At 33.3% G+C, this 14,351-nt stretch overlaps 1 protein-coding gene across 1 annotated transcript; it reads left to right on the forward strand.

The window, feature by feature from the left end:
* The first annotated feature begins 26 nt into the window (after positions 1 to 26).
* Positions 27 to 8,399, forward strand: LOC135839296 (tyrosine-protein kinase TXK-like). The gene is made up of 7 exons (XM_065355271.1): positions 27 to 69; positions 1,051 to 1,539; positions 1,636 to 1,773; positions 1,860 to 1,957; positions 7,690 to 7,839; positions 7,967 to 8,122; positions 8,238 to 8,399. The coding sequence occupies exons 1-7, from the start codon at positions 27 to 29 to the stop codon at positions 8,397 to 8,399; spliced, it is 1,236 nt and encodes a 411-aa protein (XP_065211343.1).
* The last annotated feature ends 5,952 nt before the right edge of the window (positions 8,400 to 14,351 follow it).

Here is a 14,351-nt window from a genome sequence, read left to right on the forward strand (position 1 = left end):
TCTTGTACATATGTTCATGACAGTACATGAGCAATTCATTACCCAAGTACATGAATCTGGGCGAAAATGGTAAGTTCTGAAAAAATCTGATATTGGTTATAACTATGATCATATTGAAAAAAATCTACTCAATAATGCCAATACTTACAAGAAAAATTACGTGATTTGGTTGATACATCTACCTGTGTGACTGTATTTTAATCCATTTTGATTTATTTAATGAACTTTTATTATCTTTTGTGCAGGTGGTATTCAATTTAATAAATACCTACCTACTTTCCTATTTGTTGAAATGTTCATTCTATCCTGTACCTGATACATTTATCTACCAATGAAATTATGCTGTTTTCGTTTTTTAAATGTTACCTATCTATACATTTCTCCTGTCATGTTATCATAATCGAAATATGGAAAAAAATGTTCAAATGGTTGTAGTGCCTACGAGTACGCTTTGAAAACGCTATAGGTGTTGTGTTCTTGTAAATACATATCTAAAATGGATCAAGATTGTTAGAAGCATAAGATGTGCTGCCAACTTAAGGATACCTATTGAGTAAGTAGATATTTGTAATAAATAAGTAGCTATACTTGATATTAAAAAAGTGCTGAACATTTTATGAGTATTCTACGTAAGTAACTAATAATTGATATTATCATACGTATGTACCTACCTAACTACTCATGCACATTAAGTTGAGTAAAAAAATCGTGTGAGTACCTGTATGATATGTAATTAAGCATTTCGTTTTGATGCATAAAAGAAATTATTTACTTACAATTTTTTCTAGACGAATTTTAATGCATAAAATATGTGGATTGAAGAAGTTGTAAATCCACCGCATAAATTACAAGACTGTTAGATACTCACAAAATCTCTCATCAGATTTAATTACTGCATAAAATGTACCAACGTAAACGTATTTATTATTTGTATGCTTTGACAAATCTTAGTAGAAAAATCTTCGAAAATGTTCAATTACTCGAGATGTGTTTTGATTTTTGACAAAATCTACTGAAAAGCACTAATTTTTTCCTTGTATATATTTTCAGAAGACCCGCCAAGCTCGTCAGAAGCGCCAAGCTCATCAGAAGCACCAAGCTCAACAGAAGCTCCAACCTCGTCAGAGTCGCTGGTGCCCTATGTACCTATCATTATACTCTTAGCTATAGCAGTGCTATGTGGAATCGGTTCTCTTCTCTACCGTATGCAGATACTCGTATGTACTTGGGGATCCCCAGTTCCGCAGACCGAACATGGCGTCGAACCTTCTGATGAGGAAAACAGAGTTTCACGAGCTTCTCTTCCACCAGCTCATATTCCTCCTAGACTACCTTCTGCACGATCTACTTCATCCTGCTTATCGTTCCTTTATTATAATGCTGTTCGTTACCAAAATCCATCAAATCCTGAAATTCCTTCACCTCATAGATCAGTTTCCATCGTTTCAAATCCTCCTCCAGAAATACTAATTTTGGATAAGAGTGATGTACCGCATTTGGACTTTCTTGGACAAGGAGGTTTTGGAAATGTCCATCTTGGTGAGTATGATACGTCTTGTAATATCCACTCGAACAAACATCTTTATTTTTATTAATGATATAGAATTTAATTACCTTATATATTTTGTTTTATAGGCCGGTTTGGAGGACAAACCCTGGTGTTTAAATACTCCTCACATATGCTGGAAAATGATGAACAGCTTCTCAATGAAGTCGAAATAATGCAGAGTTTGAATCATCCTCACGTTTTGAAATTGATTGGAGCAGTTATCGGTAATTTAAAATCCTTTCTTAAGTAATATTCACTTCTTTATGTTGGATTCTAGATTTACTTGCATTTTTTTTTTCGTACTTTACAGGTGATGATGGTTCCTCCCTTGTAGCAGTGATTTTTGAGTTCATGAAATATGGGGATCTCTGTAATATTATTTGGAAAAAAACCTACAATCTCTCACAGGTATGTAGTAGGTATATACAATAGAAAGAAATTTATAAGTTGCACCGGGGGAAGTCCGAATTCGGGGTAAGTCAGAAAAACTGCTCTAGCTCTTAGAGGCTTATATCTGCCGAAGCGCTACCCAGGGGTAACTTGAGGATACTACTCCTACTTCATCACAGCATAAAAAATTTCGCGACCCAGTTTCATTTTACAGGCTTTTGATTGGTTCTTTTTTAGTTGCTGTTTTGAATTTGATTTCAAATTGTAATCAGTGTTTTTCAAACTGCTTTTTACCTCAGAAGAAATGATCAGTAAAAGTGATATTATGAGTGAAAGTATTCCTAAAACAATAATGTAAAACCCCAAGTATTCAATTTTTGTTAATTTTCAATTATATCGCTTTTTCTGACTTACCCCCTAAATTAGTGCTATGGGGTAAGTCAGAAAAGTGAACATTGATAATTAGGATTCGACTTCATCGATGTTTAATACGTAGAATAATATGTTTTCGAGGTCGTAGAATCCAAATCTGGAGTTATTTTTTTGTAGGAGTGGCGGGTGAGGCGTGGGGAGGGGGCAATTCCAAATTTTTCGTACATTATTGTGTAATATGTCGAATAATATGTTTTCGAAATCGTAGAATCCGAATTTGGAGTTATTTTTTTTGTAGGAGTGGGGGGTGAGGCGTGGGAAAGGGAAAATTTCAAATTTCTCCTACATTATCGTGTTATATGGCGAATAATGTATTTTCGAGGTCGTAGAATTCGAATCCGGAGTCATTTTTTGTGGTGAAGGTGGAAGGTGAGTCGTAGGTTCGTATGGGTGGGGGATTTCAAATTTTGCTTATATTATGGTGTAATACGTCGATTGATGTTTTCGAGGTTGTGGAGTTCGAATCTGGAGTTGGTTTTTTGGTAGAATGAGGAAAGTAAAAAATTCCAAATTTGGTTTTTATTTATCTCAATGTTTTCTTATACCCACTGATGTTCAAAGTTGACAGTTTTTTATATAAAATCAGAATTCAGAACATGTTTTGAAAAAAAAAAAAAAATGCTATACAATCAGGCAATATCATGTGTTCTTTTCTGCAGGATGATGTCAGATGTGTATTTTCGAGTGGTGTTACTAAGTTTTGGGGATTCTTCGTTTTGTTTTCTCAGAAGATGATTATTTTTTCTCCTTACATGAGTTTTTCAATTTTTCACAAATACATTTTTGTACTCTACAATAAATTGTCAGATGAGTTGTTTTTCTGAAGTTACCACAAAAATAGCCAAAATGCCACTATGGGGGAATTAATAGGCAGGAGGGGGAGATTTCTACAAATCGCCATTTTCTTTTGAGCGGAAGGTATTTCAAATAATCATTAGTTGGCTCATTTCATTACTGTTCCAACTTCCACGGGGCACAGTAGGCCACAACCCCCCCTCTCCCCAAACGGTGATACTTGAATAGCACTCGACCCTAAAAACTAGCTCAAGATTCGAATTCTGCGACCTTGAACACATATCAATCAACATGTTACACAATATTATAGGCAAAATTTGAAATTTCTCCTCTCCTCTTGCCTCGCCTCCTACCCCTGCGAAAAAATAACCCCAGATTCGAATTATACGACCTCAAAAACATATCAATCGACATATTACACATTAATATAGGCACAATTTGTAATTTACTCTCTCTCCCCTTGACTCACCTCCCACCCCTACAAAAAAAATATCTCCAGATTCGAATTCTACGACCTCGAGAACATGTTATTCAACATATTACACGATGGTGTAGGAAAAATTTGATATATTACCTCTCCCCACGCCTCACTTCCCTCTCCTACAAAAAAAATAATTCCAGATTCGAATTCTACGACTTAAAAAATATATTATTCGACATATAACACGATAATGTGGGAGAAATTTGAAATTTTCCCTTTCCCCACGCCTCACCCCCCACTCCTACAAAAAAATAACTCCAAATTCAGATTCTACGATTTCGAAAACATATTATTCGACACATTACACAATAATGTACGAAAAATTTGGAATTGCCCCCTCCCCACGCCTCACCCCCCACTCCTACAAAAAAATAACTGCAGATTCGGATTCTACGATCTCGAAAACATATCAATCGACATATTACACAATAATGTACGAAAAATTTGGAATTGCCCCCTCCCCACGCCTCACCCCCCCACTCCTACAAAAAAATAACTCCAGATTTGGATTCTACGACCTCGAAAACATGTTATCTTTTCTTTCTCTTTTTTTTTCTATATACATATTGTCGGATGTTACTGATTACTGGGTGATAAAAATGATTATGGAACAGGTCATCAGGAAAAATCTAAAAAGTTTGAAATGTCAATTAGGAAAGCTTCTGGAGCGATTTAAAGCTCAAAAAAGCTCAATAATTATCAAAATTTTATTACTTGGTAACACTGTAACAAAAAACTTTATGGCAAATGCTTAGCAAATAAGAAATACATCACATTATCGCTTCGTTCCCAAAGATCAATAATTATTAAATATTTATCATTTGGTAACACTGCAGCAAAAAAATGTATGGCAAATGCTTAGCAAACAATTTCTTCTTCATACCTTAATAACTTTTTGAAAAATTTGTATTCACTGGCTGCATTTTATAAATATTTAGGTAGTTGAGAAAGACTTGGTGACAACCTCGAAAAAACGAGTTCTGAGAGAGAAAAGAAAGATCGACGGGGGATTTGGGAGCGCGAGCGAGTTTTGAGGGCGAAGCTAGAGGAATGAGTGTGGGGGTTGGGTTGAGAATAGGCCGCAACTTGGGTTTTAGCTGTCCAGGTTATCTGTGTCTTTTTCAGAAAACTGGAGGCTCCAGAATGAGCGAAAATGAGGAAATTTGGTTCGTGGGAGTTGATATTAGTTTTGGAACTAATTTTCATAATTTTCACCTATTAAATACTTGAATATGTACCCTTATTTTTTTAAACGAGCATACATCACCGAAAGTGGTCAATTTTGGATTTTTGAGAAATCTTCAAAAATCGTAAAATCAATCTGAGAAGTCAAATTTTGGATATGGGGATTTCAGGCCTTGCTTTTTCTAAAAATTGAGATCCATGCAGAGGCAGACACCTCGATTTAATGATTTACTACACGGAAAAAAAAATTATGGATAATTTTTACTATTTCATACAGTAACCGGATCCCATTCAAAAATATTGCGATTTTTACTATGAGATTAGCAAATTTTACTATGAGAGTCAGGGATGCGATGATACCGTATCGATACGGTATCGATACTTCTGAAAATATCATGATACGTATCGATAAATATCATGATACTTTTGTTTGTTTATTTAGCTTAAAAAGTTGGCTGAAATGCCAAAACTTTCACAGATAAAAAAAAACCAAAAACAAACAAAATTCAAAAGCTCGGTATCAAGTTTGGATCGATACGTATCGATACACTACTGATCTGATACGTATCGATAAATATCATGATATATCGGGTATCATCGCATCCCTGATGAGAGTAACAAATTTTACCTAATTCTATAGTAAAATGTATTTTTTGGCTGAGTAAAAATCACTATTATTTTTGGATTGGATCCGGTTACTGTACTGAAATAGTAATTTTTATTGTTATTTTTTTTCCAGTGTATGTGTAATTAGAAGATTTGACCAAAATTTGTGACTCTTGTGCCCGTTGGGGGGGGGGGGAATGTTGAGAGTCAATTTTGAAAATTAGTTTGTCAAAAAGAGACTAGAACAGGGTCTTAATTTTTTCAAATAAGACAGTACATATTTAAATGGTAGGTAGCCAATTATCAATTATGAGCCTCATATTCACCTACTCCATAGAAAACTTCAGAGACAGATTTAGGTACTTAAAGTTAGGTCAGTCAGATATGCGCCTTCGACTTCGACCCCCGCAATTATTTCGGACATTGTAATTTTGAATAAAGTGCAGATGTGGCCTTTTAATTTGATTTTGTTCACCTACCTATTTAAATAATTTTTTGAAATATTTTATCATCGGTTCTCTCTACAACCTTTCCCCAACTATTTAAAAACTTTTTGACGAAAATAAAACGAGACTGACAATTTTAATAAAAGGGGTTTTCTGAGAGTTTCGGAAAGCGAGACATTTCGACAATTTTTTTAAGGCTATTCTCTACCCTAGTGAAAACGTTCGAAATATGAAGCCGATTTGTTCGTTATTTTCATCGTTCGTTCATAAGATTGCATGTAATCGAGTGAACGAATTTAGTCGTACTTATGTCCCGCGACCCGCTCCCATCTAAACTTCAGACGGGGATTTCTCCGTGAATTTTCAAAATTCTTTCAATTTTTTTTCACCAATGCTAATAATTTATCATTGAAAGCGAGGGTATGTAGCCATATTTTCCAATTTAGCTTTTCCAACGGAGATCTGAGCATCAATAATACCTCCATTCAATTCCCAATGACGGCCACAAAATGACATAAATTAAAAATATCTCGACATACCCTCGCTTTTGAATGTTTTCTGAGTAAAATAAACCAAACCCCACGAAAATCCGTCCAGTAGTTTTCGCACAATCCCCGGCCAAAGTTCGTAGTTTTCATCAAAAATCGCTACTGATAACAGGGGTAGAGAATAGCCTTAAAAAACATGAAAAATTCGAAATTTTTTGAAAAATTAACTATGTAATTAGTATGTATGATTTTTACAATTTTTGACAAACAGTGGAATTTTGACAATTTCAGCAAAAAGAATAACTTAGTGAGAATTATTGACAAAAATATGATACTTTGGCAATCTATTTCTGTCAAATACTTACCTAAGCTGAGCTTTTAGATAATTTTGAAGAAAAAAAATTTTAAAGCCAAAATTAGATAATTTTAGTAAAAATGAGTAATTTTTGAAAATAAGAAATTAAGTACACCTTTTCGCAATCTTTTTCCAAAAAGTGAGATTTTTCACTTTGAAACTTATGGCAATTTCACGTTGAAAATATAGACTTTTCAACTACGAAAAATCTAGAATTTTCAGCAATAGAGAAGACTTTTGGGCAATTTTTTTGTAAAAATAAAACTTCTTAAAACTTTTTGTAAACAAACGAGAATTTTTACAATTTTAAGGAAAAAGCAAAACTGACTATTTTTGGAGGAAAGCACGAATTTGTCATAATTATTGGACAAAAAAATGATACTTTTTCGCAATCTTCGTTGAAAATGGTAGACATTTTTTAGTCATTAATATTTTTTCATGCAAAAATGGGATTTTTAGATCATTTTTAGGAATAGGAATGAATACTTCTTGAATTTTTTTTGCGAATTTTTTTTTCAGGTGAAAAGTGCGTTTTTTGGATAAATATTTTTTTAAAAATTTTATGTTGAGTATTCAGGGGGGTTTATGGGGGTTGGGCCGCGAAGCGGCCAGGGGGCGGAGCCCCCTAGTTCGACATATTGCGCATCGATCAGGGTCGAATCCTAATAACACCAATTAATTTTGTAGATTTTCTGACTTACCCCAAAGTGGGGTAAGTCAGAACAAGTTACATTTTATTCGAATGTGCAAAAGCTACTGCGACAATCGCGCTGAAATTTTCACCATAGATTAAGAACCCTTATGGGAACCTACATACCAAATTTCAGCCATATTGGTTCATTAGTATGAGAGTAACAGCTGATCAAAGTTGAAATTGTGAAAAAACGTTCTGACTTCCCCTGGTGCACCTTATTATAATTATCTATTTGAGCTTATTTTAATGAATTTTGTTTTTTTTGCAGGAAATTCTAATCCGAATGTGCCGGGATATTGCTAGTGGCATGGAGTACCTAGCGGAAAATGGAATCGTTCATCGAGATCTGGCATGCAGGAATTGCCTCGTCGACAGCGCATTTACCATCAAAATTGCCGATTTTGGGCTATCCGGATATGTTGACCGGTTGACGGAAATGGAATTTATCAGGTAAAATGAAATAGCTACCTGCGTATGAATAAATACTCGTAATAGTCCTAAAAACTATATTTCTTTGTTTTTTTTTTTTGTTTTTTTTTTAACAGCAACAAGGAGACCTGAGAGCAGCCGAGCGTTGGATGGCGCCAGAGTGTACTGATCTTGCATTTTCTGAAAAATCAGATGTGTGGTCTTACGGTGTAGTTCTTTGGGAAATTTACAGCGGAGGCATGATGCCATACGGTGACAAGAACTTGTATGAGGTAAGTACCTACCAACGTAATAATATTTTTCAGACTTGTTTCACCATGTCCGATCGTCCATTCAAGGAGAAAAGCCCATACTGTATTGTACTAATTCATTCTTTTACGATTTCAGGCTAACAAGTTTGTTCGAGATGGAGGCACTCTAGAAATCGAAAACGAAAACTGCCCTGAGCACATCAAACGTATTGCGGAATCTTGTTGGAGATGGAATCCAGAGGAACGGCCGACTTTTTCTCAAATCTTGAGTTTATTTCAACCAGCAACGAGCCTCTGAGCTGTATTGAGACCATCTTCTTTTGTATCACGGTTTGTACTTACCTATATTTAAGATGTAGCAATAAGGTTTATTTCGTTTAAGATGTAGTAAGGTTTATTTCATTTCATTTTGAAATGGATGTAATCGTAATCTTATATGTTCCAAATATTGTGATATTAGTCGAGGTTTTCTCTGTTTCACGAGCTGTGTGTTTAGTTTAAGTCAGTTATCTAATTTTAGTTGCATACCTAAGTTCTTTAAATACCAAATTGAGTTGCATTGTAGTGCACCTTTGAGGGATTTTCATCGAAAGAATATCAAATTTGAGCTCGGTTTTGCATCCCTTCTGCAAAAGCCCCTTTGGAGTTTTTTGCCAAAATAATATCAAATTAGTGCTCGGAAGATTTGAAAACGTATTCGAAAATCACAAAAAAAAAATAATTCTTTGTTTCAGGTGGGTCTTTACGACAGTTAAAAATTTTTAAATTTACCAAAAACAAAAAAATTACTAAAAAAATACAGAAAACTGTTTCAATACTTAGAAGTTGAAAATTTTAGTATTTGTGGAGATATTTTGGTGATTTTTTTTTTCAGTCAACTCTTATTAAGAGAGGAGGGTGAATAAGCATAAAATTAGTTTCATTTCCAAATACTTACACCAGATTAAGTAGGTATCGAAAAATATCGTAGATATTCCCAATTACCTCGCACCTGCTTTTCATTTTATTATGTTGTAATATTAATCCAGATTTATTATCGCAATCGTTGATATCGCATGGAAAAACCACCAGAATACCTTATGCTGCGAATAATATCGTGACATTATTCTTCTCGCCTTTTGCATTTCTGTTAATTTCCTTTGCTTTTTTTTCCCTGAAGGTCTTATTGTTGAAGGCATGAGGTTAGGTATTTTTGCTCATAATCTCCTTGAATGTTCGCCATTTTATTTCGTAAGTAAATCCTCAAAACTGTATTGAATGCTTGGTATGCATCCTGCATCCAAATTCAGGAATACTTAATTTCAATCTTTTAGCCTTATCGGATACATTATTCCATTTGGAATTATTTTAATGAAAATTGTCGCTTCGATAGACACCATGGACGATGTAATCGTATTGTTTTTTCACTTACTTATTTGAATGACCACGAGTGACTAAATGATTCATTTTATATATGTTTAAGCTACGTAGATAACATACTTATGATCGTACATAATTATTTTTATTAATTTTTTAAAATCATTATTACATAAACATCAAGTACCTATGTAGATACTTGCCTATCTGTAATAACCCTATTTTAAAACTTTTTATTGACAATAAAAATTGTCATATATCATTTCCGATTTTTCGTTTCTGTCAATGTTGCTTTTAAACATACTTATTCAAGATGTGGTGAAACCTAAAAACGAAACTGCGAAAATGAAATTGAATTCTGAAATCATAATCAGCGATATCAAGTCGACCAAAAAAATAATCAAAATTCGGACCAAAATCATACTACTTTTGTAAGTCGTGCAAAACTCCTGAAAAGCTGAAAAATATTCAAAAAAATTGCTTTCTTACATACTTGTAACGTAAGAGGATATAATAAATGATCAATCATTATCAAAAAAATATTTCAAAAACTTATTTTTTCGAGTTTAAATGTATAAATTTCAAAATTTTAAACCCTTGTGGAAAATTGGTTATGAAATTATCCAAGTTTTGAAAATCACTGAACAGGTACCAGCATCATTGGCATCCCGAGACGAAGGGATAATATTATAGGTAGGTACTTAACTCATAAAGTAGGTATTATCAAGACACGATTTTGAAATGAGTTTGAAAATATGAATTTTCAATTTGAATTTTACAGGTAGGGTATGAAGTTTGAATATCACGCCATCAATTCGCAAAAGAAAATATGCTAGATTATGACAGTTTGAAAAATGAATAGGTAGGTTTGGTAGTATGCTTGAAAATTGAGCTATAGGTAGAATTTTTCATGCGAGACGTAAAATTATTTCTCAAGCCACACAGACTGCGACTACCTATACCAATCAACATTGCTACAATACTCGCATATACATAGTATTAAAATGTAATTAGCAACAAGCTGGTTCTTCTGGAGAATGCGTGTATCTTTTTTTTCATTTTCAGGTTTACCCCTTCTTTACAACTAAGTAAGAAAAAAATCCTCAGTTAAAGGTTTACCAACAATGCATCAATAAATATGTTTGTTCGCTGAAAAATGATCATTTTGCTCTTTACAAATATCTCGACGTTCATGAGTTTGTTCTTAATTTTTTTTTTTCAATTTTTTATGACCAAAATTCTTACGAAATCTTACTATTGAGTTTTTTACACCATTTGAAAATCTGAATCGTTGCATTCATGAATGTGTTGCTGGTGTTTTCAGTATTTGCAGCCTCATCGTGGGGTAAGTAGATTTTTAAAAAAAATCTTCAAGTCCATTTCGAAGTAAGTAGTTGAATAAACGAGCAAAGAGTGGCTATTTCGAAAAAATTTACGAAGTCAATTCAAAAAATTCGATTGGAACGGTTGGAAATTTACAAGTTATTGAATTTGTTGGAAATTTTCCGAATCTTTGAAATAATACGTGTTTAAAAATATTGCTTGGTTGACTGGTGATAGATTCAAGATATAAAAATGAAACAAAAAATGATCCAAATTTTTTCTAACGTAGTAACTTCGTTGTTATCTTGAATATAGGCACCTCATTTACGCCTTTTCCCATATTAGAATACAATTCATTTATAATTAAGTTCTTGACATTAAATTTTATAATGAAATATGATTTGCGAAAAGAAACGAAAAGCAAAATTATTGAATAATGCGAAGAAGTAGATAATTTGACAGAATAAGCGATGTTGAATACAAATAGCACATTATATGTACAGGTAGGTACCTAACATCAAGTAGCAGTTAGAAAGCGTTCGTTTGCATGAGATGTAAGTATTGGCCATTCTAAGAAAATTGCAAAGATGAATTAACGAAACCAGTATTTTTTTTCTTCTTGGCATTAGACCACACAAATTCTCACAGATTCGAGATCGCTGAGTTGGAGCATTTATTTACCTAATATGTACTTTATTGGAGAGTAAGGGTTGAAATTATGGTCACTTCAAAAATCGAAAATAAATAAGTACCTATAAGTGAAATCGTAGGAGTAGGACTAACTTAATTTTTGATTAGAGTTGATACGGAATGCATGGACCACCCATGTAGTGAATTTTGATGTTAATAGTCTTGCATAACTGATTTGCCGCAATTACGACGTTGTCTCACGTTTAGGTAGGTATAGTTTACCAATTAGAACAGAAATTGAATTCAATGTTATTTTACCTGCCACCATCATATGTTATGTACTTACCTATATTCGTGACATAAATGAGCGAAATCGGATATACTCAACTACATTTTTAGTACTAGTGGATACAGATAGATGGAATAAGTAACGCACTTTCCAATCGAGAAAGTGAAACTAGAAAAACTAGAAAAAAGAACGCTCAACCATTTGATCATGTACCTACATTTTATTACAGGTTTGAAATTTTCTTTCACGAATGATACCGAGTTGGAAAATTTTCGACGTCAAACACTGATAATGAATTGTTCGAGTGATGAAGAAATACAATGTCTCATTCCAGAGGACGTGAGTATTTCTGCTTATCTAACTGATTGTCACTTTGAAGTACGAGAAACCATTTTGGATAATAGTCAATAAAATTGCAACTACTATACGGACAGAAATAAGCCGGTACTGTCTGAAAAACTGAAAACGACAATAAAATTTTTCACAGTTTTTATACGATATACAAGTAAGTATTAATAGATAGGCACTTCACTTTCTGATATTTAAAAAATTTCCCCCTCTGGCCAATTTTTTGTTTCAAATTTTAGAGATTTTCAAGTCAAGTGTTCCATATGGGGTTACATTTTAAGACATCATAATCCGTTTAAAACATTTATTTCAAAAACTATTTTTGAAAATATTTTCAGAGTGATGCATTGATAAAACACGTTTCAAGTTATGAGGTCAGTGTTGTAATCAACCAGACCAGGATTGAACAGGGATCAATTCGCTCGCATACGCATCCATGTTACAGGTACTTGATGCATTTTTTACCCATGCAACTCTATCAACGTCAGCAAAGCTAAAAATCTCCATGCTTGATGAAAAGTTATCGAAAAATTCGGTGGTTATAGTCTCTCTTAATCATACGTGGCCACGTATTTCATGTAATCATTACCTACGATTGGTAACACTGTTATAAATCAAAAAAGCTCCTGTAGTGATTTGCGTGGTTCCACTTTTGTTTCAAATCCAAAATTTCTGAACGCGATTGACGAATAGGCATACATAGGTATAATAAAATATAAAAAAAACCAGCATCAATTCCAAAAATCGTAAAGCTCGTGAAAAATAAGTTTAAGATCCTGTATTTACACTCTTAGTCTTAATCATACATGTTGTACGTTTTACAGGATTGAAATACTCTTTTAAGAACGGGACCGAGATAGGTATCCAGTTGGGTCAAAAATACAATTTCACCTGTTCAGACCAAGGAGTGAAGTGGACCATTCCACGTAGAGTAAGTATTTCTTTTTCACTTGTTGCAGAAGTACATACATATGTAGATACGTAAGAAATACCCAAGGTTATGGACATCAAAGTGAAGAATCTGTACCTATGAATGAAATAAGTAGGTACCTAAATCGAAGAAAATTAAATATTCGACGAATGCATTTAGTCTGCTTGAAAATTTAAGAATAAATTGATGATAATCCTGGAGTTGCATGATGACTTTACGAATGAATGTAATTGGCACGATATTTGAAAAATATGAATTTCAGTTGTTTTTCTTATTCACTATTTTTCAGAGTTCGGCATCAATTAATACCATCTCAGTATTCGAAGAAAGTGTCGTGTCCAACGGATTAATTGTTACGGATAGTGGCGATTACTCATGCCATTCAAAATCCAACCCGAGTGATTTCGCTTGGTTCCACATCCACATTGAAGGTGATGCATTTTTTCCAATAGTAAGTATAAGTACTTAGGGACCTACTCGAATGTCAACTCTAGTTTTATGAAAATTGGGTGTTTTTGTTGAATAGTTGCAATTTTTCAACGAAAAGAATTGTTTTGATTAATTATATGGTTAATATTAATGCAAATTGATATAATTTTTTGCATGTTTTTCTGTTTTCAGAACCATAGACATCGAACATTCTACGGTCACGTAATCATCCATTTTATTACTTATAGGCGTACTCAAATAATAATTAAGTTTGAGAGATTAAAACGATCTGGCGTATTTCACTTCGAATCTGTTTACGTTAACGTTTACGTGAATACCTACTTATAGTATGTACATTATGTTGTGTGAATCAATTTTAAGAAATGCATCTCTGTAAAGTTTGGCTACTGAAAAAAACATATGCCACGTACTTATTAGATATCTATGGCATGCATTACCTATGAATAAGTTTGTAGTGTACCTACCTTCATTCTTTTTTCATAAAAATAAAAATATCATTGCGTATAATTTTCTGTATTTTGATGCATCCATCTATCTCATGTAATTCGATGCAAATTGAGAATCAAAGTTTTGTGGTGAGTTATTTTTAAAAAATTATTTACCTGTTTGAAATTACTCAGTATAAAAAAATTATTTGTTGTCATTTTGAAATTACCTTTCACCAACGATACAGAGTTGGAAATTTTCGGGAATAAGACTTTATTAATGAATCATTCCAGTGACGAAGAAATAGAATGGAGAGTCTCATTTACAGTGAGTAATCTATTTTTATTTTTGCGTAAGTATGTACCTAAATTTTTCCGGAAGTGCCATTGAAGGTGATGCAAGGGTCATCGAAAAAAGACATTTTCAACTAGTACAAATAGGTAAAACCAAGATTTTTTTCGCTCCAGTCCAAATTTTATTTCGAAAGATTCCTTAAA

This window comes from Planococcus citri, chromosome 3, assembly GCF_950023065.1.
Source record: "Planococcus citri chromosome 3, ihPlaCitr1.1, whole genome shotgun sequence".
Lineage (NCBI taxonomy): Eukaryota > Metazoa > Arthropoda > Insecta > Hemiptera > Pseudococcidae > Planococcus > Planococcus citri.